Source organism: Athene cunicularia, assembly GCF_003259725.1.
Source record: "Athene cunicularia isolate RWA chromosome 5 unlocalized genomic scaffold, athCun1 chr5_part3, whole genome shotgun sequence".
In the NCBI taxonomy this organism is placed as follows: domain Eukaryota; kingdom Metazoa; phylum Chordata; class Aves; order Strigiformes; family Strigidae; genus Athene; species Athene cunicularia.
In genome coordinates, this window is record NW_020799103.1 from 2,085,717 (window position 1) to 2,112,782 (window position 27,066).

At 38.0% G+C, this 27,066-nt stretch overlaps 1 protein-coding gene across 12 annotated transcripts in view; it reads right to left on the reverse strand.

Moving 5' to 3' along the window:
- Nucleotides 1–27,066, reverse strand: part of PPFIBP2 (PPFIA binding protein 2) — a 102,986-nt gene that overhangs the window by 36,561 nt on the left and 39,359 nt on the right. For 7 of the 12 annotated variants that reach the window (XM_026850727.1, XM_026850730.1, XM_026850726.1 and 4 more), the window contains exons 4-5: nt 12,006–12,095; nt 7,665–7,778 (exon numbers count right to left, since the gene is read on the reverse strand). In XM_026850727.1, the coding sequence (XP_026706528.1) occupies nt 7,665–7,778; nt 12,006–12,095 (204 nt within the window). Of the gene's footprint in view, nt 1–1,427; nt 1,579–1,776; nt 1,886–7,664; nt 7,779–12,005; nt 12,096–20,273; nt 20,357–27,066 lie in introns of those variants that run through there. The other 5 variants (XM_026850734.1, XM_026850733.1, XM_026850728.1 and 2 more) reach the window with 4 other exon arrangements.

Genomic DNA, 27,066 nt, shown 5'->3' on the forward strand with positions numbered 1-27,066 from the left:
ACCTAATGAAATCCCAGTAGCTGCTTTCTACAAAGGTGATTACAAATTACAATTATAATTATGAATAACTCCCCCATCTTCCAAAAAAACACTAATTTGCACAAGTTCCAGAGGCACATTCCAGTCCAGACTGGAACAGGCTCTGTACAGCTGCTAATCTGCACAAGTCTGCTATGTTAAGACATAGCTATAAATAAGAACTTTAATATGAAGTAAGGCCACTGAATATCAAAGAGGCTAGCAGGGTGAGGTCACTTTGGCCCCATGGACAGACTCCATTCACCGCTGAACTGAAACAACATTTAGAATTTGACACTGACATGATATTCCATGATACAAGAGGAAGATTTCTTAATAAGGCAAGGAGGCATGGCATCTCTCTAGAAATTTTTAACAAAAGATCTACCCTTTGAGCGCACCATCTGGCATTAGTGCTTACTTTTTCTATAGACTCTCAAATTACAGCTAGTTATGCAACGGAGAGTAATACCACACTCCTCTCATTCTGAGTTCAGTAGCTCCATGTGAACACTACCTGGTATAAGTGAGCCTGAAGGCAGCTGGTATTATGGTTTGGCTTTGTTTTGTTTTGTTTTATAATGAACTCAAAATTTTACAGTTTGCTCTGAAGCTGGAGAATCATATTCACAGCTAGTGTAAACTGGCATAAAACTCCTTCCTTAAAATAGACAAAATAGCTAACTATCCCTGGTTTGTTTTCAATGGAGCTACACTGATTTAAAACAGCTGACGATTTCTCTTGCATCTAGAGAGTCTAACTTCTGCTTTGAAAGAAAGTGCCATTTAAAGTAAATGTCCCCTCTTGAAATGGTAACATCTGGAAGCAATTATTTTCATCTTCAAGCAGATGCTCACAGTGAACAGCCCATTAAGAATGTGACCCATTTTGTTACAGAGAAATTATAGTGTATTTCAGTGGTATGATGCAACTTGAATTCAGCCAGATTAAATATGCAATTGTAAGAAAAGAAAATACAAATTTATGTTATTGGTTTTAAAGCAAAAAAGACAATATAAGACAGGCAAAATGGTAATTTGGGCTGCAGCAGCTTAAGGAGGATCTTATAGAGCTGAAACATAGGACAGAAATAGAATATGTCCTAGGGAATCTTATTTATAAACGAGACTTGGTTTTATTTTTAAAATGTACTATAATTTAATTTTGAAAACTTCTTGATTTGAAACTCAACTTTTCACTTTAATAGGAAGGAAAAAAGCTATTTCAGAGTAGAATAATTACAAAGATGAGTCATGCAGCAGCTACAATATGCACGTACCAGACAGATCAATGAACAGCAAACTATTTCCAAACACAGCTGTATTTTTAAAATTCACACCGTGTATTTTAAAAATATTTAATCATGTCTTTCAATATTCCCAATGAAACTGAAGCACATGCTGCATACCTCACTTTCACATTTTGTTGTCTTGGAAATACATAATTCTTCTAAAGTGGCTTATAAAAGTTAACATGACAGAAAACAGCTTAAAAAGAGGACACTACACTTTTCCAGGCTGTCAGCTGCAAGCACAGAAAATTCCAAGATGCTTAGCACTCTACGAAACAGAAGAAACAATCGTGCCATACACTGATTAAGAAACCATAAGTAAGATTTCAGTCAAGTGCAGGAGAAAAAAAACCCCATAGATCCCATTTTGCACTTGAGCACCCTTACAAAATACAACACTCAAAAAATTTCACACTTTTCACTTACTGAAATTGTTGAGACAAGACAAACTGACCAAGCTACCTACCTGGTAAGCAAAATTCAGCAAGAACCACCACTAAGGACTGCACTTTTCAAGGGCTGTGTGTCAGCTGCGGTAGAAATAAGATATTTGCTTAACTGAAAACACAGCTGAGAGCAATGTACATGTGTAATCACCATGAAATGGTGCAAGTCAGTAGCAGAGAGCGAATTACAGCCCTCCAGTTCATCATTTGCCCATTATATAGTTAAGCGACGGAAAGGACAGAACTTCCCACTGCACTGCCAAGTTGAACAGCATATGCCAGAAGAGCAGATTTGTGCCTACGTTAACTGTAAAGTAACAAAGCAGCTGTAATGCTCACCTCTACAGATAAGCTGCACAACTGGAGAGCGCGCTCTGAAAACCTTACGCCTCCCAACCAGAGCAGCACAGAGCACACTTCAAAATCTGGAACGCTAAGCTAGCTGCTGGCAAGAAGTTACTGCAATGCTATAAACAAGTGCTGAAATTCATCTAAGATCAGATAACTCAGGCAACTGAAAGTTGAAGGAATGATCCTTGCCGGCCAGCAAAGTTCCTGAGAGGCAAACAGATATACACCAGATTTATAACCTGCCACCAAGACAGGATTCTGGCTCCCGAGTACAAGACAACTGCAAACCCAGAACAGGTACACACTGAACTGCATTGGATTCAAGTTCCCACTCTCATGCAGGTTCTCTTTTAATCCACTGTCTTTTAGAAGATTCCTCACTGCGCCTCACAAAGGGCACCGGCCCGCACGCTCTCCCCTGCTCCTTGCACCTGGGGAGGAGTTGGCCCCAAACTGACAGGAGAAACAGAAACTCCTGTTTGCGTTCAAGTATTTCAGTTTTTAAGACAGAAAGAATGCGAAAGCCAAATGCTTTGTACTCTGCAAGAGAATCTACTTGATAGAAGATACAGTGTAATTCAATCATCTGACAAAGAGTCGCCTGGATTGCTTCTTTCAATCATGTGTCAAAAATAATTTGGAAGCTGGAAACACAGGGTCAAACCACATCTAGTATTTGGTACAGGTCAGGTACAGGAGAAGACAATGCCACACAGACCAGCATTTTGACTGGCAAAGTAAAATGTACGCTGTTATACTTCATGCTAGAGAGCTTCAATGGGAACTAGTATCTGTTAAATAAATCAAACGCAGAACCAGAATAGCAGAGGTAGCTAACTATTCTTACTCACGATAATTACCATAACAAATGAACTTAAAAGAAACGAAAAAAAGTGAAATCCGTATGTGCAGAAAATTCACTTTTCAAACTGACTTAATACAGCTGTCCAAACTGACAACGCGGATTCCGCAGCACCAATGTGTTTACGTTATGCATGGCTGGTACTTTCTGCTATGGGACAATTTAGGCTGGTTTATAGATCAAAAATTACTTTTTCTTTCCAATTCTTTTCTGCATTTGTACACAGTACAAATGGAAGAAAAGTTGATAGCAAGTTGATAGGAGGTTCCCCCAAGGCTAACAGAGCAGATGTTCAAGAGCCTCTCTTCTCTTAAAAAGACACTTCTTTCTTAAAATTGACTGGAAGTACTCAGAAATGCCACAAACTAACTTAGAACAGATACACAGCACTGTTCTCTACAACTGGCTGTCATTTTACACGTTAAAGCAGCTGATACACTGGAAATGAACTGTCACAGCATAGATGGTTTTCACAGAATCACTCTAGAGGGTTGTTGTTTTTTTTTTTAAGACATATACGTTACAGTGTACTAAGGGGCACGACAGAACTATTCACAGAAGCTGCCATTTCCTTTTCTTTTACACACTCGATGGCAAGACAGAGATAGGCACTGGAAAGCAATTCAGTGAGACCGAACTGGTGTCTTGCTCCTAGTTGTGCTCCAGAAAATTTCCTCTTAGCATTACCATGAAGGATGATCAGGGAAATGTGTTTCCTCATCCAAACCGGAATCACATTGAAGGACTAATTTAACGTTTTGCCATTGACTTTCATGAGTTTTTGAAAGGACCCATTTTGTTTTCAAGAAAGAAAATGCTTTATCTTGATTAGAGTCTGTAGTGGAACAAGTATCCTTACAAAAGCAAAAAACGCTGAGTTCAACACCATAAGCATCACGTCTCATGAAAACATACATGCATTATCTGTAACTGTGCACACCAGGGCATCTCTGCATCTGTTACACAGAATTATATTGTTTTTCAAACCATCTTGAGGTATATTTTCTTTGTGGTTTCAAAAATCGCTGGGTCAAATGCATACCTCACCATTGCCCTTATGCCACACCTTGACCTCTTCTGTGACCTGTTTCAATTCACTAACCCAGCAGAAAAATATCCCCTTCTTTTTAAACCCCGTTAGTTTTCTCTCAGTCACTGAGGAAAAAGTCTGCTGAGCATGTCAGCATAAAATAAACCGCAGAAGCACGTGGTCAGGAACAGGCAGAAGGATGAAAGCAGAATGAGGCCTCCTTTTGGTAGCAGTAACCTTCAGATTGGCTCAAGTCATTAATTGGAAGTTCACATTCTGACTACAGGATACTGCATCATCCTCTCAAGAGTGATGAAGAATCACGTTTTTCTGCAAAGCAGCAGCAGTATCTGTTGCTCCTATTCTGCATTCAAGATGTCCACCCTTGATGCTGAACAGCCATTTTATGTAATTCATATAGTTTATTTTAGCTGCTGTTTCAGAAGTGTTTCCATGATCACTTTGTAGCAGGGTTCAAAACAACTGTGCATAAATCATAAGCCAGAAGGATTTTAGCCAGTAACCCCACCCTGACAAAGTGGACAAGTCTCTGCTAGCATAGATTCAGCAAAAACTATTTTGTAGGGTAGCATTACATACCCTTTCTCTTGTGGAACCACCAGATACCGTCATTAAATGATCTTAAAGTGTATTATTTTTGTTTTTATTGTAGCATTTTGGGCACAGAATTAAGACTCACTTTTTTTATAGTTCCCAAAATTAAAAGGACAGGGCTTATCCTGGACTCAGGTATATGGTGTCCCAGATAAATAATACGCAGTTAGCTTAGTTCTACTAATCCACATTAAAGATTTTTCAAGCTAGGGCAATTGTCTTTATGGTTCCATTTTCCACTTAGAATAAGCAGTCAACTTATGCTCACTAAGGTAAAAATCAGTGGAGTTCAATATATCATAAGTAAGCAAGCAGAAGCATTAAATAAAATTGGATTTACATGCATCTCAAAGAGAACAGAAGTCTTTCTGAAGAGCAATTAAAAAGGTACATAGAGCTAGATGTTTTTTTCTTATTAGAAATAAGTTAGTATACTGTAAAAATAAATAAATGCTGTCTTGAAAGACCCACTAAATAGCTTTGACTAGAAAAACTCAACTGCAACACTGGTATCTTTCATCTATTTACTAAGCATCGAGCTTAGCACTTGTACAGGACACTGCTGGCTGAGAAGATTTGAACCCAACTCTTCACAAAACCTGGACTGATCCATCAGTCTACTGAAGTTCCTGAGGCCAGATACTCTACTTTGCAAATTAACTGCAGGAAGGCCTATTGGCCACATTCCTTACGTGAACGTCCTAACCATCCCATTATCAGGTCACTCTCTTCTCTCCAAATCTCAACTCATTCCCTATAGTGGGTAATTTTTTCAACAAGATGAACTGAGAAAAGAATCTTCAAAATAAATTATAGACAAATAGGGCCCTCTAGTTGAGCCATAATAAATGTATAATTTCTCGCACTGTCTACTGGGAGATGTAATCCATGTGAGAAAGACACCACAACTACTATTCCCACATCACCCTCTAGTATTTCACTTAATTTGCTCTTCTGTTTACAAAACTAAAATGTTAACTCAACAGCATTTTTTCTCATTCCAGTGAGAAAAATTTTAGGTATCTCAGTTCCAAACTGAATTTATTTCTTAATTTTGGTTCAGCTATTGAAAGTATATCACTCACACTAAAATTAAAATACTACGCATGCATGTTTGTGTAATGTGTCTGTGTCTGTGCAAAAACTCATAGGGTTAAAATGAAAACCAAATCTTTACCAAATCGTGGCCTAGATAATTCCTTCTCTTGAAAAAAAACCCAAACTCCAGCTATCATATATGCTGTAAGCATGAGATATCAGTCACTTAGAAATGTAGTGAACAACAAGCAAGCTTGTCGGTATTTCTGTAAATTATGTTGAAATGCAAGATCTCAAAACTATGATACAAAACAATCAGCAAGTTTGAGCTTATTGCTGGCTACTTAATATCCGTACAAGAAGGAAAAGAAATTTGAAATTACTCCCATTTGGCAAGAATTACAGCCAAAGTGACCTCAAAATTTAGATTTAAGGTGTATGTTAAACATATTCGGAGATTCTCTGACTTCTTCAGCTTTGTTACAGACTTTTGTAGCTTATCACTCTAGGATCAGCTTTGTAAGCAATTTGTGCATGTGCCTAATGCTGACGGGTAGATTCAAATGTTTTCACTGAAATAGCAATGTACATGCATTATTATATTCTATTTTCAGATGGCTCAGCGTTCTGTTAAATCAGGCTTTAATTTCACAGCTACCTTGGAAGACTATCAGAGCAGAAAATTTTATGTCAGAGAAACCATAAACAGTTTTGTCAGAAGTTACAGAACAACTATCTAGTTTTAGACTAAAACAGGAAACTTCTACAATCTATTGTGAATGCCTTCCTGAAGTTTGGAAACGGATTTTCATAACTTAAATAGTTACTGTTCTTTGAATTTCACTTCACATCTCACTGAAAAACTACCTGTAGTCCCTATTTGCATTTTTAAAAATGTCCCCTCATTTAAGTATGAGAATAAAAAACTTTTCCCAGTTGGAAGCATTTTGGGCTCCAAAAGTTGTGAGACCAAGTTTTGTTTGGTTTTTTTTTAGAGAAGCTTAGAGAATTGTAATTTAAAAAAACTTAGGATACAAGTTTACCTTATAGAAACTGCTACTGTTTACATATGTATGTATATGGATCCTCATTACAGTAAAGCAAGTTTATATAAACACAACCATAAAGCTGTGAATAGTTCATCGAAAGACTTCTATATTTCACACAGACTAATACAGTAAATTTATAACACAGCATTTTGGGTGGGGAGAGGAAGTAAGTTCATCAGAACAATATCTAGCCTGCAAATTTCTGGTGTAGATTTTGAGGGTTATTTACAGTTTCAAATCTAGTTTTGATACCTATGTATTGTATTGCCAGTGGATGACCAGCATCTGCAATAACAGAAAATTGCACTGGGAAAGTTCTTTTTCATCAACAGATCTGCCAGCTCTGCAGTAACACGTGAAATGTAAGGAATTTCATTTCTAGTTTGTTCTGCTCCCTCAACTTATAACATGAAAGAACAAAAATTAAATTGCATAGCCTGAAACTGTGGACTGAAATAAAGAATTATATACTAATTTTCTTTCAAAAATAAGAGGAAAGCTCCTAAATTAAGCAAAAAGAGTTACAAAACCAAACTTGATACAGTAATTCATTTCACCTTACTACCTGTTCAGCTTCAAAGCCATATGAAAACAGAAGATATTTAAGTAAAACTTAATTCTGTAACTCCTACATGTATTAGATACATTTAACCTGTCTAACCAGTTACTCAATCATGTCCAAATTTAGTTCGTCAGCACAGTACAAATAAGACACAATAGTTTCATTTTACATGCTGCCACGTACAGTATTATGCAACCAGCCAGTAAAATGTTTCTGCAACAGGAAAACAAAGAAACATTTATTGGAAAAAAAACATGTGCAAAGCAGCAAGAGAACAATAAAAGAGGAATATTTTCCTGTTTTATCTTGCCAAAGGCACTCACACAAGCAGACAGGCTAACCATATATGTTCACCCCTCTGTCGGAGATTATGCAAGGAGCTTTCCAATCCATATTTTTACCTGTTGAAGCATTTCTTCTGTAGCATTCAGTTTCAGCTGATGCCCCTCAAGACAGATTTCTAAGTCCCGGATTTTCTCTCCTTGAGCCTCCACCTGGTCTGTCAGAACACTCACCTGTAATATGAGAAGAGAAGCACAATGCTACTGAACTTACTGTAAATAAGTTTCAATTACCGTATATAATTAACATCTAAATGCACATTTTAGTAGCAAGTTCTCTTTTAAAGTCCTCAATGGTTTAATATTCTTGTGCACTGCAGCAGCCTGCTCTCTCAAGAGATTTTTCAGTCTTACCTATATTTTGCTTCAGCCCCGCCCTCTGACACCCCCACCATGGATTATTTTGTTTTAATATAAAAAAGAAAGAGGAGATGGAAGACTACCTATAGTTAGCCTTAGTCTTAGCCTTAGTCAGTTCATGCAAAAGTCTGAAAATTAGCAAGCACCAAACAAGAATATAGGATACTGAAAATATTTTATGTGGCTTTGGAGCATGCACTGCCATTTCAGGTTCTGCTGGCATTTCACTCCCTCAAACAGATAAACAGTAAAACCGTTCATTCGAATACCGACCAATTACTTTACTTCTTACAAGAACAGAAAACCAGCTTACCTATCAATAAAGCGTTCTGAAGTTATAAAGAATGCAATGAGTAAAAGGCATGTTTTAGCAGTGGCAAAGTTCTATTCCAAGAAAAATTCCCAGGCTTTGCAAGCCAAAACATGAAAGCAGGAGAAGTGAGATAGAGACAATGAATCCCAGGAAAAGAAACAATAGGCAACACTGGTAACGAACTGTGGGAATGGTGGTGCAGACCAAGGAGCGTGCAATAAGAAAAGCCCAGCAGCCTATCTCAAAGCTTGCAAAGCTGAAAAAACTACGTTCAGGGTAACATTAGAAAGACGTGAAAAAAAAAAAAAAAAAAATCCCAGTGTTAATTCCTATGTTAAGCAGCACACCCATTCTGTATATTAATTTTTGTTATTTATTTATATAAAAGCCTTGATTATACTGCAAAATGTTATACAGAACAAAAAAGCATCCTTAGGTATTTAAACTGCAGTTTGAGTGAAAAGCGTTAACAAAAATTTATCTCTGCTCTCACATGCAACCCTGAAACACCTTTTTAAAAAAAAAAAAAAGAGACACAGTATGTGGAAGTGAAACCTTTAAGATGTACCCGCTACACTGCATTTCTAAAACCTAACCCAAAACAGTTGAGTTCACTTCAGGGAAGCTGCAGAGGGAGTGACTGTATTTGTTTTACCTGCAAACATAACGACAAGCGTGCCTGGGAAAAGACGAATTAAAAAGAGGATTTTGTTTGTTTTTTTTTTTCTTTCCCCTTTAAAGTAGTTGGCTGTAGGGTAGAGTACAGATGAATGCAGGAGGAGAAATGATAGGAAGGAGTGGGTGGAGGCAGATGGCAGGGGGACACATGTAAGCTGGGGCAGGGGGAGAACTCCCTGCGAGGAAATCTCTTGCTTGTCTACTTTTTTGTCTTGCTTCCATTAACCCTGTGAGGTCAGAAAGCAAGAAGAAATAAACTGCATCCTCTCCTTCAGTCTGGTCAGAAAAAGAAAACAAGCTCAACTTCGAGTCACGTTAGGTTCCAACCAGCACTGTAACCTGTAAGGAAAACTCTGTAAGTTAAATGTGACCTGCAAAGGAATTCAGTAAAGTCGTAGCAGCTTTAGAAGCATGTGTTGGATGTTCCGGTAGTTAGGCTGAGAGGCACATTAGCCACTTTGAGCTCATATTTTCCCCTCTGTTCAGGATCACATCTGCCAGACTCTTCAGGGAATGAGTAGGCTGTACAAAGAATACAACCCCAGCGTATGCTACTGCCTTAGCAGTGCAACACCCGCAAGAGTCAGCCCGTAGATAGTATCTTTTCTGTAAATGTCTATAAGACATATTGAACAATTAGTTAAAAATCGGTGGTATAAGGGTTTAAAACACCTCAGGAAAAAAAAAACCAACCAAAGCAAACAGCTCAGGTAGGACATTAGCTCCTGTACCCAGGCAGTGAGCTGTAATAAGGTATCCCAGATGCTGTAGCATTTCCAGCCCCCATGCAGACTGAGGAGCAGAAGGTTTTGATGTGCGCTGTTTGACTCAGCCTTGGTAGAAAGAGTGGGCACTGCCTGTGCCTACAACAAGGTGCCTTGTCCCGCTTCTTCTGCAGCAAGTCTGACACAATACTGGAGTGCTCCCAGCCTCATATTCCCTAAAGAGTACAGCTGTGGCACAACTCAACAGGAGCTACAGGACAGAGAGGTGCCCCGTTTCCCATCGCTTCCTCAGCCTTCATGCCAGTGGTCACACCCAGGAGCCAGGTTTGTAGCAGCAGACTCCCTCAGGCCAGCGTAACCTCAGCACGGGACTTGTCTGTGTTCCTCACATTCGACTGCCTAGGTAGAATATGCAGAACTGGTATAAACCAGGTTCTAACCCCAGCTCCATCTTGGCAGCTTTTTGTTGTTGATGTTCATCTACCAGGCTTTCATCTATCTTATTTGCCTGGGGTTTTTGGAGCTCTACTGCAATAGCGTGCAGTGGGATAGGAAAATGCATAAATATTGACTAAGCCTCTGGATTTGATGAGGGTGTGATGGGAGTAAAAGGCAAGAGAGACACGATTTCTGCATCTGATTTTACTACATTCCTCTTGAGAAAAACGCTAGGCAGGCCTCCAAACCGTAAAAAACCCCTTTGTGAGTCTGGCTGGCTGCATTCTATGGGTACCTGTTTGTGTGGATGAAGAAACAGTTACTAAAAATCAGCAGGACAAATACAGGAAAAGTAGATACGGAGTAGCAGCCTGGAACAGTCTTGAGGAATTTACAAGTGCTAGAGACCAGCAGTCCTGTTAAATCTACAAAAGCTGATGCACTTTGAACACCAAGACTCTGCCAAATCTGTCGAAGCCCACCAGCACACCGGACCATCACCAACCAGCTGTACAGCACGGACCACATCCAAGAGGACAGTGGCTGCTATATGCAGACAAGGGTTACAGGACCATACACACATGTGAGGAGACAAAGGAAGCCTTCAGGGACAAAGCCACAGGTGCATCAGGACAGAACTCTGCTTCTGAATGAACAGCTGGGTTTGGCTTCCTAACTGTTGCTCCAATTATATGAGTTGCACATGTGTGCAAGTGAACTGTGTGAAAAGTTGTTTGTTATTATTAATGGAATCAAGATGTCAGTTAATAGCCACTTAATTAATAAAAGGTGTTCTAATGGTATCAGCTACGGTGTTGTCTCCCCTGACCTGATTCCCTCAGAAAAACAGGGAATTTGCAGCACACACTTAAAAGACTTAAATTCTAACCAGAAGCTTGTTTTTCATTCAGTAATTTCATTTTTCTAAATTTGGTATTAAAAATTTTAGTTTAAACAGTAAGAAAAAAATCCAGAGAAGCCTAAGCTTACGTCTCACACACTGTTTATTGTTTATTTAACAACAGCAGTGAGAATTCTGCTCAGTAAATTAATACAAGCGTGAACAGAACATACATGATAAAACATGCTCACAGAAACTAGTAACTGAAAGTAGGGAGAACACCCACCCAATATAGTTTTGTTTTATATAAATGTATATGCTTGTAATATGCATTTGTAAGCGTAAAGAGAAAGGATATGCAAAGATCATTGAAAGAATTTTCAGCTTCAATTTTAGAAAGCTTGTAATGTACGGTTTAGGACTAGTGAAAATATCCTGGAAAAAAACAGGGTTTTTAAGTTGTGCAACGTGTTTTCTCCAGGAGGAAAACGTACATTTGACAGTGGATCTGTTTGAAAAAGGCTTGGTAAACTGAGAAACAGGAAACCTGGAAGAGTTTAGGCAGGCATTTTACTATGAAATTTTCTTTTTCCCCCTTTACCTCCCCCTTGGGCTTTTTGATGATGTAAAGCAACTTTGGTACAGTATGCAAGCAGGAAAAATATCAGGTCTATTTACCTGCGAGTCTTCCAGTTCATTAAAAATGGTGGCACACAGAACCTAGAAAAATCAACGGGTACAACCTAGCAAACCTAGAATGAGAACCACTACCACAGCATTGTCGTGGGACTCCACAGCATTATTTCTAAGTTGTTTATTTTTATCCTTGTCATTCGTCTCCCTCTTACTGCTGTTACTTCCCTCTCCTTTAGCAAATTACCCCACCATTAAATCATTCAGATGGATTATACAAATTATAAATTAAAGTCCTGAATAAGTATCAGTTACATTTGGTGACCTGCAAACATTTAATGGAAAATACTGTCACTTCAGCTTTTATTTACTAAATACCAACTGGGTAGACCATGTTTCTCTTGAAGACATACCTGCAGTATGAGTGACTCTTTATCACCTTCTAATCGTGCCAGTCTTTCTTGATAAGTTTCATTATTAGATGAATGATGATTCACCTGTGACTGGGGGGAAAAAAGCACTATGAGAGTTTTTACAGATAATATAAACCCATGCAAAATACAAAACCCATGCAAAATATGTCTACAGACCAAAACTGTTTATTTCATATGCCTTAAATCTTTTGAATGTACCTTTTTTAAGCTGGATTTTAAATACTTTCTCATTTCCACAAATCAAGAATGGTATAGGAATAGATTTGATATTTTCTATCAAATTATCATTTCACTGGGAAACACCATCTTATGAGGACAAAAACCATTTAACTCGAAATATCTGGTCTCAACAGCCTTTGCCAAACAAGGAATCCTGGCGTTTATTTTTAAATAGTAAAGTTTGCCATATGTATTATACTAGTCCTAGAAATTACTGAAAGAAAAATATAATTTTTTTGTTAGCCATTAACAAATTAATAAAATTCTGATCAGGAATTTTTCTGATCTAGCTACTTAATCACATGGATTTCTAAATGGCTCTAAGGAGCAAGACCTTCTAAAACACAGCCTGTTCCTAACTATTATGTCCCATTTCCTATAAATTTAACACTCCAGAGAGAAACACCACAACTAAAAAAAAAAAAAATAAATCTTCAGATTTACTTAAAAAAAGTTTAGAAGAGTACCATAGCTTCATTCTGCATACTCAAACATTGTGTAACTGTGGGAATGGAGCTGTTTGCTTAAAACATCAAAAGTAACATGAGCCCTTAGTGGTTGATTTCCCAGCTCCATTGCAGGCAATGCATTTCTGCCAGGGAATAAAACACTCTGGCTGGCTTTTCAGTTTACACAAGAATACAACTTCACCGAGTTCCCTTCAACCACACTAGTCTGCAGCTGACTACTCATTTATAGTTACTCGTACAAGGGCACCAATATGATTATAATCCTCCTCCCCTACTGTCCTTTCTTTCTGAACTGATCATTTGTGAACAGGATTTTTAAAAAAATATTAAATATGTTCATGCCTTCTTGATCTCCACTGAGGTCTACAGGCCCAAACATAAAACACACGATGAAAATAAAAATGGTGTTGATTAATGCAAATCAAGAAACCGAGTATTTATCCAATCAAGAGACTTTTCAAGCCATAAAGTGCTGAACTAGATACAAATATAGCATCTTTGGAGAGCTGAGAGGAACTGAGTGCCCTTGTCCTCGATAATTCTGAAAGGAATTGAGAGAATCAAAAAGACACCAGCAGGACTGAAAGGCATCTGAAGTGATCATCTGCTTCATTATTCCATCCTAGGACCAATGATTATTTGCAATATTCTTGTATTGCCTACTCCTAAAGACCTCTAGAAATGGATTACAGCCTCCCCAGATAATCTGCTTCTTAGCTACCCATCCTTAGAACATTTTTTTAATGTCTAACCTGCATCATCACCTCTTCAGCTTCGCCTTACTTGATCACTCGTTCTTATCATACCACCATGGATTTAAAAAAAAAAAAAGTCCTTCACTTCAGAAATTAGATCTCTGATTAGCAAGTCCCTCTTTGAACTACACAAACAGTTCTTCTGTCTTTTCCTCACTGGTTAATCTTTCAAGATCTGCTTTGATGCTTTCTTTTGGTTCTTCTTCACAAATTGTTCCCTGATTTCTTCTGAAAGTAAGGGCTTAAGAGGAGACACAGGACTCCAGCTTAAAGTGGCTAGAGTAGAAAAAAGCTTTTCACAGACCCTTGGGCCATATTTCTTTTCATATTAACCATATAGTAACACTGATATATTTTCAGCCTAGGACCCATAACTTCCAGATCCTTTTTCAATACTTTTATTTAGCTAGCAACCTGATCTTTGTCCTGTGTTTACTCACTGTTTCTGTTTAAACGTATAGTCTTGCACTAGTCTATACTGAATTGTGTTCCATTATTTATACTGTTTCCCTATGCATCAGGCTCTTCTTATATATTTTAATCATGTCCGTTAGCACAGCTGCAAGGTCCCTAACTACAATCACCTATAAATTCACTAAGCTTGGTCCTTACTCCCTGTTTTAGAGGGTCAACAAGAACACCAAGGAACAGAATGTGCAGAGCCTCACTCCACACCTCATTTATCAGCATTAATTGTCAAAAGAATATGTTAACTCTGCTCAGAATATATTTTTCTTGCTAGCTTTTGAACAGTTTATAGTAGGAACAACTAAGATTCAAGACCTCACAGAAACGGCTTTAATTATGCAAATGTAAGTGCATAACTTAGAGTCTTCTGTTTGTGTGTAAGTTTTACAGTGGCACCTGTAGGGAGCTGGCCCACTGTGTAGATACATAACGCCCTTAAATGAATGGCGACTTCAATCTCTCTTCTAATCAGTTTTAATTTTTTCAGAATTTCTGTGTCCTAACATCTCTGTTCATCTTTCCTAACGTCTCAACGTAATTTTTTCAAGCCCTCTCCTTTTATTAAGAAATACCACCCACTCCCAAACACCCTACCATGTTTATAAAGCATGCACCTTCAGTTTAACTTAGGCCCTTTGTATTAAAAGTTGGCCAGTCAGTCCGTATGGCCTTAAAGTTCATTCCTTATTACCTGCTGTAGTACTATAATGAAAATAAGGAATCCTCATAAGTAAACAAGATGCACTTCTACATCTGCCTAGATAATCCTTTGACTTCAGCTATGCATCCTCCATCATACTGCCAGCCATGCTGCCTGGGTTGTTACTCCACTCAGAGAGCAAAGTCTTATACTGTAATTTAGAATCCCAAATCTTTAGCTTTAACTGCTTGGGCAACCACCCCCCCAACAGCCTTACAGGCATAGTGAGTTAAACTACTGACAATACATTTTTACACAACCGATCTCTCATGAATGCAAAACAAAGTCCAACATTTTGTATAATCAATAATTAAGAATTAGTTCAACATCAAATCATGAGTAAGGTATTTGACTACACTCACATTTACCAAACGTCTAGCTTCCAGTGGTGTCCGCTGCACTGACTGACTGTGAAATATCCCCTGCTGGAAGTCCGATACTCAATATCCCTGTAAAACCTAGTGAATCACAAAAAAAAAAAAAAAAAAAAAAAAAAAATCAACCCTGCCAGTAGGTCAGCCAGAGAGTGCTCAGATAAGTACAGGAAAGTACAGTAGACAGAAAATGACCTGGTAAATAAAAGTGGTTGATTGACACACAGCAGTTGTTTAAGACTTGGGAAATCTTTGTGGCATGCATAAAGACAAGATAAAACAACGTAATATGAACCAAGGCCATCTGTGGATGGTTGGAGTGCGTGCTGCAGTTGTGAAAGTACTGACAGGAACCTGAACAAGTATAGTTAGATATCACACGTATCAGCAGCAACTCTCTACCGCTAGAGTCGTAAGACTACAGATGACTCGAGTTGGTGGAAAAGCTGGCAAACAACAAACACTACACTTGTGGAACCACATGAAGAAAAGGCCGAATCACCATCTCTTCCACAAAGATGTTATTTCAAAAGATGTAACCTTAAAGACCAAAAACCATTATCTGCGCTCCACAAATCATAAGCTAAATGTTAACTGTATTTCTTATAATGAAAGCATGAGAGAAATTGCATAAAACATGTAAAAATGTTTATGATAAAGTAGAAGATTTGCTAAGGCAAGGTGGTTGAAATCATGTTGATGGTAGTATGACTGCAGATGAAAAGTCAAGTGTATACCATAAATACCTTGCCTAAGGGAGCTGCAAAGCAATTTCTTGTAGCACCTGTATTATAGTCTCCACAAAGATTTTGGATATAGTTTAATGCCCATCAGACTGCATCAGATATTAACATAAAATGTTTCCTAAAAAAAAAAAAACCAAAACCCAAAAAACCCCAAACAAACAAACAAAAAAAAAGCAGGCTTTTGCTTTCCATCACCTGCTTCAGTTGCTCCTTCATCTTTAGTTTCCAAATCTCTCTATGGAATATGCTCTTCACTCTAACCTGGACCTAGTATTGGTAGCTGCTGGAAAGTTGAATAAGTATCACTTACATGATCCAGGCACTACAGAGTGCTTTGCCAAGAAAAAGGCTTAAATATTACTCCAGAATATATGAAAAAAAAAAAAAATCAGAGTATGATTCAACAGTTTTAATTAAAATGGGGATAATCAGTAAAAATATAGAAGGGTATGGCACGAAAGGGAAGAAATGTCTGACTGGCTCAACTATGGTCACTTTCAAACCTTCTCAGAGCGCAGAAAGCATGGAATGTTATGTTTTCTTGAATGTTACTTCAATAGGAAACAATTCAGAATGCAGCTTACTGTCAGAACAGAACGACAACCATTGTACAGCACTTCTGTATAGATGTTCTGTTCAGAAGCTCCTGTAACAGAACTTCTAGCTGAATCTTGATATGCTGTAAAAATAAGCCCCTTAAAGCAAGCACATATGCAAGATAAAAAAAATGAATATGGACCAGTTTATGTTCTCCTCATGTGTGCTGTTTCAGTTTCAGCTCAAAGAATCTCCAACACAGCTAATTTTAAAACAAAAAACCCAACTTCTGAAGTGGATCAGCAAGCTGTTACACAGAAATTCGTCACTAATACCATAGATCTCATGCTGGGCTGTGGTGGGAGGAGGACCTGGGAAAAGAAACCTGGCAGTCAGTTGGAGTGGTGATTTGTAAGGTTTTTCAACAAGTCACCCGCCTCTTTTAGAAGACAGATTATGTCATAATCCTCCTCTCTTCTTATTCAGTCACATGAATCACCTTTAGTTCCACTGATAATTGAATAGGATGCCTGTGGCAACTATAATACTCACATTAATGGGGAAGATTAGGGACATGCTTGACGTATTGTCTTTTGTTGCAGTTCAGAAGCAGAAAACAAGTATGGCCAGCAGAGTTCAACCAGCCAGTTTCCCTACAAGCTACTAGCAGCACACAGACCATAGTATTACATTTCAATACAAGAAAATGTACACTATAGACATTTCCCAGACTATTTAGAGTAGGTAATATTTAGAAGAGTATGGACTTTCCATCTCTTTAGTACTCTTCTGGGTCAGTAGAATTGATGTTACGAGTCACGGTAGTTCCTATTGTGTAGTGATGAGTGAGTAGCCTACGCAGTAAACATTTTTATTTTGGCACCTGACTATGGACATAATATAAATTTTATCTCTTGGCATGTTAGTACTACCTCAGATACACACACATGGGAACATATGTACATTCACTCAGCATACTTGAGGAGGAGGTGGCTGGAACAAGATTTCTGGATCTGTAATTCTTGCCTTTCATCAGAAGGCAATTAATAAATCAGCAACAAAATCTTCTATTTGCTGTTGTTCCTTGTTAGTTAGGTAGCAGTCACTTTGAAAAAGCTAACAGCATATAGCCTGAAATTAAGTAAAGACAGAGCTAAGTAAATTCCTGTAGTCCTTAAAACAAAGGAATTTTGACCAAATATTTATATTTTATCTGGATCGTTTTTCCTAATATATTAGTATATATTGGCTGTTTTATCTTCCAGATAGTTACATTACTTAAAGGAAGACATCTTTACTGAAGTCACAAGATTCACCTTCTATCATAAACTCAATGGCTACAGAGTGGGTTTGATCACTCCACCTCTTGCTAGTATGAAGAGCGTTCAGAAGAAAGCAAAGCGTAAGGATAATGTGTACCTATTTCAGGTCAGCCGTCTGCTCTGTGCTGCATGCGCTACAAAAGGTAAGTCTAAAGCAAGCTCGGGTCATCAGATACCACGTCGTATCAAAGCATCGCGCTTTCAAAATAAGACTGTACAAACTTTCCCAGTGGTAAGAGACCTTCCATTTTGCTACACTCCATCCACTGCTGTTCAAATAGCTCAGTTAATTTACAATGTCTTTAGAGAGCCCATAATACTGCTTGCAGTAAATATTAGCATTTATGTTTGTGATGCAGCATTTTCACAGGTAATTTTAACATTGAGAAGGTCCAATGGGAAGAGCTGAAGTGTGGTGACTCTTACAATTCGATCTAAACATTGCTTTGTCCCTGTTGCATGATGCTACTACACAGATTACGTTACAAGACTACTGCTTAAAACCAGAGCCTCTATTTTAAGCATTTGAAAATAGCAGTTATCATTCTGCCTGTCTGGATCTCCTGATTTTTGTATTTGTTTGCTGGCCTAACCCAGTCCAAGCCGCAGATACCATCCAAATCTAGCTGAGCCAACTAACTACAACATCAAAACTGATCCTGGTCTCTGAAGTGATTTCTGCTAATGATGAAATCTGAGCCAGCTTTGGCATACTTCACCAAGGGCTTCTGGAAGTCTCTTGCAGTACTCTCTGTGAAGTGCCATTTGTTACTCTGGAGAGTACTCATACTTTCATTATCAGCCAAAGAGCAACAGTTTACGATTGTAGGACCTAAAATCTTTCTATGCTATCACTGTCAGTGACGTTAGGATTCTTGAACATGAGAAGTAAATAACCAACTTAGATTGTTTCACTTGTCAAAGGAATTTGGGAGCAGACTGCTTAAGTTCTCCTGGGAACAATGCAAGATCATTTTCAGTTCTCTTCCCTTCCCCCACATGTGCTCGCCCCCTTAAAGAGCTTGCAAGGAAAAGCAGCAGTATTGATATTCTCTATGTACCCTATACAGTAGGAATTACAGGCAACAACAGTACTAGCATTATTAATCTCTGTAAAAGCCCGTGCTACATTTGAACACAGTATCCTTTCTGAGCACTGTACCTGAAAAATCATCCTAGAGACACCCTGTGTCAACCGCTCCAAATCTCTGAATATTTCGGGTGAGACTTTCTTCACTGAAGCTATTTCTTGAGCCCTTTCTCGTTGTTATTGTCCTCAGTGTATCCTGAATGCCACACAACCTCATAACAGCACATCTTAGCTTTTTGTTAGCAATCCTATCTCTTTAGGAATGAAATTTAAACAAGGAAGCAGGGGTGGCAGACATACCATATTCAAAACCTCAGTTAAATAAGAAATTAATATGGGATCTCAAAAAACACTAAAGAGTTATTTAGCCCTAACTGCACAGAGCACAGGTTAAACTAATGGGATAATGTTAACCAACTGCAGCTTCCAGTTGTCTCTTCTCCTTCACTATCCCACTCACTCCCCATTGAATCCCCTCCATATCCACACTCCAGAAATGTAAAAGTTTCTAGAATCTGATAGAAATATTTTGTAAATTAACGTAAAGATTTTCAAGCTTTTATTAAAGACTAACATTACATCACGAATATTTTGTATTCAAGAAACAACCCAAATTAAAAGACCCTAATAACATTTCACATATTGACCTACATATTATGTTTAAACAGCTAGGGAAAAAAGAGTGCATGTGCATATGTATACACGTGTGATTTATACATAGTGCCATACAGAAGCACTAACATAAATGGCATGCACAGAATTTGCAAGTACACACAGGTTAAAAGATTTTAAAAGTACAACGAGAGGATGCGCTGCTCACATGACACACAATTATATTAATACTGTAATTAAAAAACCCAGTCTACTGCGAAGGATCTACTCACATCCCATTCATGGATTTTTCAAACACCGAAAAATAAATGCTTAGAACCTAAAAAAAAATAATAAATCTTTAAGCTGACAAATATGAAGTGATTTTTCCGAGGTGACAACTGCACAAACCAACTTTTTTTTTTGCTTTTGTAGGAAGACAAAAACAATCTTACGCAGTGAATTCATGTTCAGACAGTTCATGACAAAATTAGGATTTTAATAGCACTGTCTTTTTAAGAAGCATAATTTTAACAGAGTAACATACACAAGAAAAAAGTACCACCACTTCTACCCAAAACAAAGGCATCCTAAGAGGTCTCAAACAGTTACCCCACTGAAGAACTGATTGAGAACTAGTGCAAATCATTTTTCATTTTAAGCCACAACATGGTAAACAACATATTCGTCTTTTTTGCCATACTCCATGCAGAATTCGCTTTGTTGTATTACAATCTCAGGGAAGCACGAGCACTTGCTAGAATCTATTGCCATTTGTTCACAGTTTGATCCTAGAGTTTCATTTTTAAAGACAAAGACAGGAAGAAAAGTCTTTAATTCATTTCTCATGAAGCAACTTACAATATTTTATGACTGAGGCACTCAATAAGTTTCCTTTCACAAAGCTGAGAATCCTGACTAAGATTTGCTAATGTGCATTTACAACGCGAAAACAAAGCCCGGCGAATCACTTACCCTCTTGAGCCACGTGAAGTGCTTGTAAATATCAATCTCACCATCCATGCTTTGGGCCCATCTCAGCAGTCACATTCCCAGGGTTAAAAGAAACTTTTGGAAGCAAGCGCACTGCTTTGTTCTACAGGATATAGATGTGACTTCTTCCCCTTTCAACCCTCAACTTCTAAAATCTTGACTGCATGTTCACATTTAAGTTAAATACTCTGCCTCTGTCCCACAGTCTTAGCCCAAATGCTTCTCACAGATGTATATATAACACACAACTGTATAAACTTCAGACTCTCCCCCAAACATCTGTTTCTTTTAAACAGCAGATCGGTTAGCAGCAAGAACAATGCAACTCTAAAAACGTCAAAAATATAACTTGCTAAATGACTTTTAAAAAAAGGATCTTTCAAGAATAGTATAAATCTGCAGAAGCTGTTCCCTTTTAATGTTGAGTAACAAGCTAAAAATTATTAAGCTGTCACTGAGAAACTATTTTCAAGCAATGCTTTCTCTGGCTTTCTGTTTCAAGAGTGGCTGGAACTCATTACCAAAGACCCCCTATTTCCTGTCTCTGTTTTACTCCCTGTTTATCGTAACACTACTCAGCCGCCTCAAGTTTATTTCAGGCTCAGACTAAACCTAAAAATAAGTTCTGCTTTTTGAATTACTTGCCTGTCCTCTCAAAAGACATTATAAAAGAGGAGGAATTCAAGGATGATCCTGTGGATCCCATAAATTATCCCACAAATACTGCTATTGCCAAAGAAGCAATTTTCCATCCCAACAGAAGATGATGATACCCTTCTAAGATTTTTGTCTGTTCCTGCTGAAGCTGAAGTCTCATACCGTGGCAACTTTTCAAACTTGCAACACCAAGATAAATGTATATGCAAAGCAATGCTCTGGCAAGAAGGGAAGTTTAAGTGTTGCCTGTTACTGCGGTGTCCTCTAGTGCTTCCACACAGTAGTTATGATCAAGTTCTCATTTTTCCTAATAAACTCCAGTTTCCGATGTTTACCTGACACTAGTCAAAAGTGGCTTTCGCCTTAAACTGGGCAACAGATTGGTACACACATAAGGACAACTGCTTGGCAATGCTTATTAAAACCAAAGCACAGCTGTCTCCATGGAATTTTTGTGATGATATCAGAACATTTACTTATCTCCCCATTTTTTTCAGTTTCTACAGCCAAACTCACTCCTGCATTTAATGTGAAATAAACCAGCAATTTGGAAGAACCAGTATCAAAGCTGTCCATCATGCTAATGATATATATGAAGAACTCAAAGTCTGAAGCTGTATAATGCCCTAAAAAGCAGTTCTTACAGGGACCTGCCTCACTTGGGCATCTACCCACATTCCAAACCCTGGAAGTCACAGATACGTGAAGGAGTTTCTGCAACAGACGTAGGCTTTTAGTATTTCAGCCATTCTTATTCCTTTTGACCTGGCAGACCTCTTTTTAGAATTTGCCACAACACAAAGTAAGAGGGAAGGATATAAACCTAGACTTCCAGCTTTCTTCATGTGTTTATTACCTGTTGTTAAAGTCACATGACAAGAAAAGTATGAATGGTTTCTAGAAAGTTAGTCCTACAAGTCTTCTAAAGGTGCTGGGATACCTAAAATCACCAGTAATTGTGACAAGATAAAAGGACTCTCAGTTTCCAAAAGTAAACCGTGCTAGAAAACAGATCAGAAGAGGACTGGGGTTGCTCTGTACATAAAATGTACTGTTCTACACTGGTTGTAGAAGTTTTTATGCTATCTCAAAAGCTGATGAGAGCGGCTATTTCTTGAACAGCTCAATTCATCGCGCAAAAACCTTAGCACATTTTCAATGGTCCATTTCTAAAAAAAAAAAAAAATTCGTAAAAATTAAGATGTATGTATGTAATGAAATACACTTCTCTGTGCATGATGGCCTCTGTCATGTCTGACAAACTGAAGACTGAATAGGGGTTCTGCTGGCATTAAATATTAACTCCCTACAGCTGAAGGCATTCCCCCCCCCCCAAAAAAAACCTAGTTATCTAATTATGAAGAACAGCAAATACATCAAACTTGATCTCAAACTATTGCATGTTCCATAGCACCACCACTATGGAGCTTCAAATTCTACATTTCATCCATTTCAAAACACAGGCTCTAAGACTCTCAATTCAAGCTTATTTAGGCAAGGGAGAAACATACCTCTCTTAAAACATTCCACCACACATCATCTCTAAATGTTTTTAATTAAAAAAACTACAAGAAAACTATTACTCCACTTACTATAGCCTCAGTGTGGTGTCTGCAGCTAGGCAAGTATCCCTTTCTCTTCTTAAAAGTATATAAAATGACAAACATACCTTATTTCTGCCTTGTCATTTGCCCTGGATTTCATGCAAAGGCCTCTCGATTCAGTTAGTCACTCTTCCTGATTAAAGGTAAACGTGTCTGAATTTTCTGTTTCTTATCAGCCACAAATGTTGACAACATACATTCCAGACAGTCACATGTTCCCTTCTAGCCTGTCACCTGCATGCTGAACTTTACGTCCTGCTTGAGCTTTGGCCTGAAAAAGTTTCAGACACCAACTGAATTCAAATCAATTGCCCCAGATTTGCTTAGAATACTTTATCCATTTCACCAGAAAGGCAGGTTAGCTGCTCTGAACAATGTGAAAATAAGGAAAATATGTTGCAATCTGAGGATTGCTTCAGCAAGTTACCACAGTATTTTTTTTTTTCTTATTTTTAGGAAATCCATGTCTGTGTGTGGTTCTTCACCGAGCACTAACTTCCAGTTCAATTGAGAAGTTTAAATCAAGCAAAAATCCCCCACTATCACTGCAGTACCACCAGCCTCAACGTTGCCCCATGCAGAGAGAATGATCTAGCTATTACTCTCTTCTTCAACCAAATTGTTTATTTTCTCCAGTGTCGTCTCCAAAAGTAAATGAAAACACATATTACAGCAATATAAATGCAATGTAGGGCAATAAAATGTTTAAAATTAACGAAGTTTATATACTCCACAACTGCACGAAAACCCACTAGGATTTCTTTGCCAATTCTGTACTTCCACAGAAGATTGCTGACGACTGCCACTGTTGATGGAACTAAAAACTCCACTTGCAGAACACTGAAGGTGCTAGCCACATGAATGTCTGCTGACACATAACCCATAAAAAAAACCACTCATCTAAGAAACCTATTACTTTATCAGTCAGAACATGAAATATTTCAAACAAGGTTTTAAATCTGTTTCAAATAGTAAACAGACATGCTGTAACAGCTTTCAAATGGAAAGGAACAGAATGCTTTAGATAATGCTACACTTCTCATGTCTCTCCATTCCAGACTTACAAGAGGCAAGAAAACATCCACAAATCCTCTGAGAACTGTGCAGGGAAGGGCAAGCTGTCTGGTGTATTCCTACTCCTACCAACACTGGAGCTGAGGAAACAGAGTTGTTTGCTTTTCCACCACCATCCCTCTTTCTCCCACCCAGCTGAGACCCTATCGATATTATGAAACTACATTTATTACTGGTTTAGCAATTTAAATTTTTATTCAGTTAAATGTGTGCTAAAACAGAAGATCTTTGTGATCTTTCAGAGCAGCACAAATGCAAACTGGCGATAGCGTTCTTGTATTGGCACTGCATTGCCTGGGAGGTTAGAGGGCAAGGGAATAGGCAGCAGAGCAGTTCTTCAGCCTCCATCAGGTCCAGGCCCCTGAGGCACAGCACCTCTCTTCTATTTCAGCAATACTTTGAGACTGTTTTGGTTTCAAAACCCATCAGACTCTGAAAACACTGAAAGAACATACACTTGGTCTCTTAGGCCAAGAACTGAAACGACCAACTACATGTCTTTCAGCCTCATCAGGGGAGCCCGGCTGAGTACAGACATGCAACAAAAATTAACTCATTCCCAAGAATTATTATCAGCTTCTCCTACATCCATTACTCTGTGCTCTTCCCAATCCTAGTGTTTAGGCTGCTTTGGAAACAAAGAGATTAGGACCAGATTTTTAAAGGGAAAAATTGCCTCAGCATGCCAATTGACACGCCTGTCATTCTTACGCTGCAGAAAAATGTGAGAGCTTCAGTGAAGAAAGAGAGAATATGGGAATACACTTGCACAGGAATACTTGTGTAAAAAGAAATTCATCCCATTTGTGCAAAAGACAATGGAGGAAGAAATTGTTTTTACATGGTGAGGAATGGCCTCAGAAATCTAGATGAAACATTTCCAGCAAGATAATTTGTCTTTGGAGTCTTAATCATAACTAACCAGTAATGACTAAGTGACAGAGAAAGATGAAACTCATGGAACAAAAGGGAAAAAAAAAAATTACAGCATTCTGTAGATGAACACATTTGCTTTACTTGAGATAACTTAAAAAAAACACCCAACAAGTATCTGGGAAGCTGACTAGAAATAATGTTCTGCAGATAGATGAACAAATAATCTTTTCCCAACATAAAATGCACTCAATCCTCATGGCTTAATTCTTTGATTAAGATCTGTATTTCAGAACTAATCAGACTTAGATGGCCATTAGTTCCAAGCCAGCATGGTTAACACTCACTCCTGCTGCATATTAGGCGGGGGGCAGGGGGGCAAGGTAATACTTCAAACAGGTGCTGACATCTTTGGAGTCATTCCCATCTGCAGGCCGTGTGGTATCACGTATCTCTAGCACTACCATGTTCTTTCTGGTTACTGCTCAAGTAATAATAACTAGCTCTCTTCCCTTGGCTTGCATAAAGCATGTATTACCAATACTTAGATGAAGCTACCATTTATTAATTCATCCACAGACATTCGCACATTCCTGGCAGTTTCAAACATTCCTTGCCCATATGCTGAAATACTTTTTCCAGCCCAAGTTCTAGAAGAGCTATAACTTTTTGCATAAAGCTTATTTAGAAGAAAAAGTAGATTTTCAGAAACTTGAGTACTATGTTTTTGCATAAAAACTAAAAAAATTTTCTACTGAACAATGAAATCACTGTGAACACTCCCACCCCACTTGCTATAGGCAAGCAAAAAGTACACTGATATGTAAAAAAAATATTTAAACAGATATATTTATATTCTACCACAGAGCTTACTACAGTAATTCAGGTTTCCTTTTCATTCTGAAAGGTTTTAAAGCACTGCTGGAATTACTAAATGTGCAGTAAATCTGTATATGAAACATTTGAAATAGGGTGGTTACTAAATATTTGCACATACATGGATGACATTACCAGGCAATATTTTGCCTCTCTATTGTATGACACACATCAGATTTTCTCTTTTAACTTTCGTAATGGAAAAAATGGTAAAAAATCCCAAACCAGAAAAAGCTGAATTACCCTATTATTATTATTATTATTATTATTATTATTATTATTATATTCTATATTATTATTATAATTTCAGGCTTATTTCAGCCCTTATTTCTGATAAGGAATATACAAATATTATTTTCTTCTTCAGCATTTCATTATTTCAGGAAAAGAAAGCACTTGTTTACCTACGTAGGAAGAAGAGTAGCACCCCAACATGTTGTATAATATGTCTAAAATAAATATAATAATTTGTGTCCATATTTAAAAGATCACAAAACCTGAAAATATATTTACTTGCATTTTAACTAAATACAGGTCTATTTACCACTGTTATTAGGGTACTATTCCAAAAGAATGAAATAATTTTTTGGTGAATTAAATTATTACTATGCTTGTCATATCTGATAGGTCAACGTAGCCAAATTCTGTGAAATATGAATAAAGGTTATATACAGAAATACTTCAAACTTATGACCTTCCTCTAACATTCAAGTGATACCGCCAAATCAATACAGGACCTTCAAAAAGAAAATTAATACAATCAGCTGGAAATTCTAGTGACAGATCATAATGTGCAATGAAAAAGGGACACCATGCATAACATTAGACACAAAAGGAAAGACAAACGAATGCGATATTCAGTCACTTAGTGCAAAGGAAGGCACCGAAGCTAACAGTTGGAAGAGTCTTAGATAAACAGAACTGAATAAATCGTATTAATGCTTCTGAAGGCTAACATGCAATTTCTGTATACAGTCATGGCTTCCTACAGAGTAATCCTCTATTTCCTCGGGCAGTATCAAGGTATGGATAGTGGACATAGGTGAGAATTGCCCCCAAGGGCTAAACTGCACAGTATGTCAGTAGACTACTTTGAAATCTTGGAAAACTTAACATATAAAAATACAGGCCCTGCTGTTTTAACAGGAATATTACCTTTCTTCCATGGGTACCCTTAAGACTAAAGCTGCACACAGTTCTGTTTAATCACTTCTGGTCACTGTAATTTAAAGCCCTATTAAGCATTACTGACCATTACAAAGGTGAAAGAAAATGCCCCAAACTACTCTCGCTATTTCATTTTAAGAAAGAGATCTCAATCAGTCCTACTCACTACAAAGCTATTTAAGTGTCTGTTAGATCTTCATGCAGAGAAGACTTTCCTACCTCTGCTGACAGCTACGACAGCGAGCAGTCACAGTTAGAGATGACAGGGCTGACTCCCAGACAAAGCAACCACAGAACATTAAAAAAAATGAGGCCTGGTTTAGAAAAATTCCATGGAAGCTGTGTGCACCCCCTTTCCACTAGCTCCCCGGCACTCTCCAGTATTCATAAATAGCTGCACATGGGAAGGACACTGCTGTTGCCCGTGTGCTGTGAATCGCTCTAACACGCTCGGGAACTCTGAGAGGACCAGATCTCCCACTTCCAGGCTTCCTTGCATCATCAACTCATTGAAAAGGAGCCGG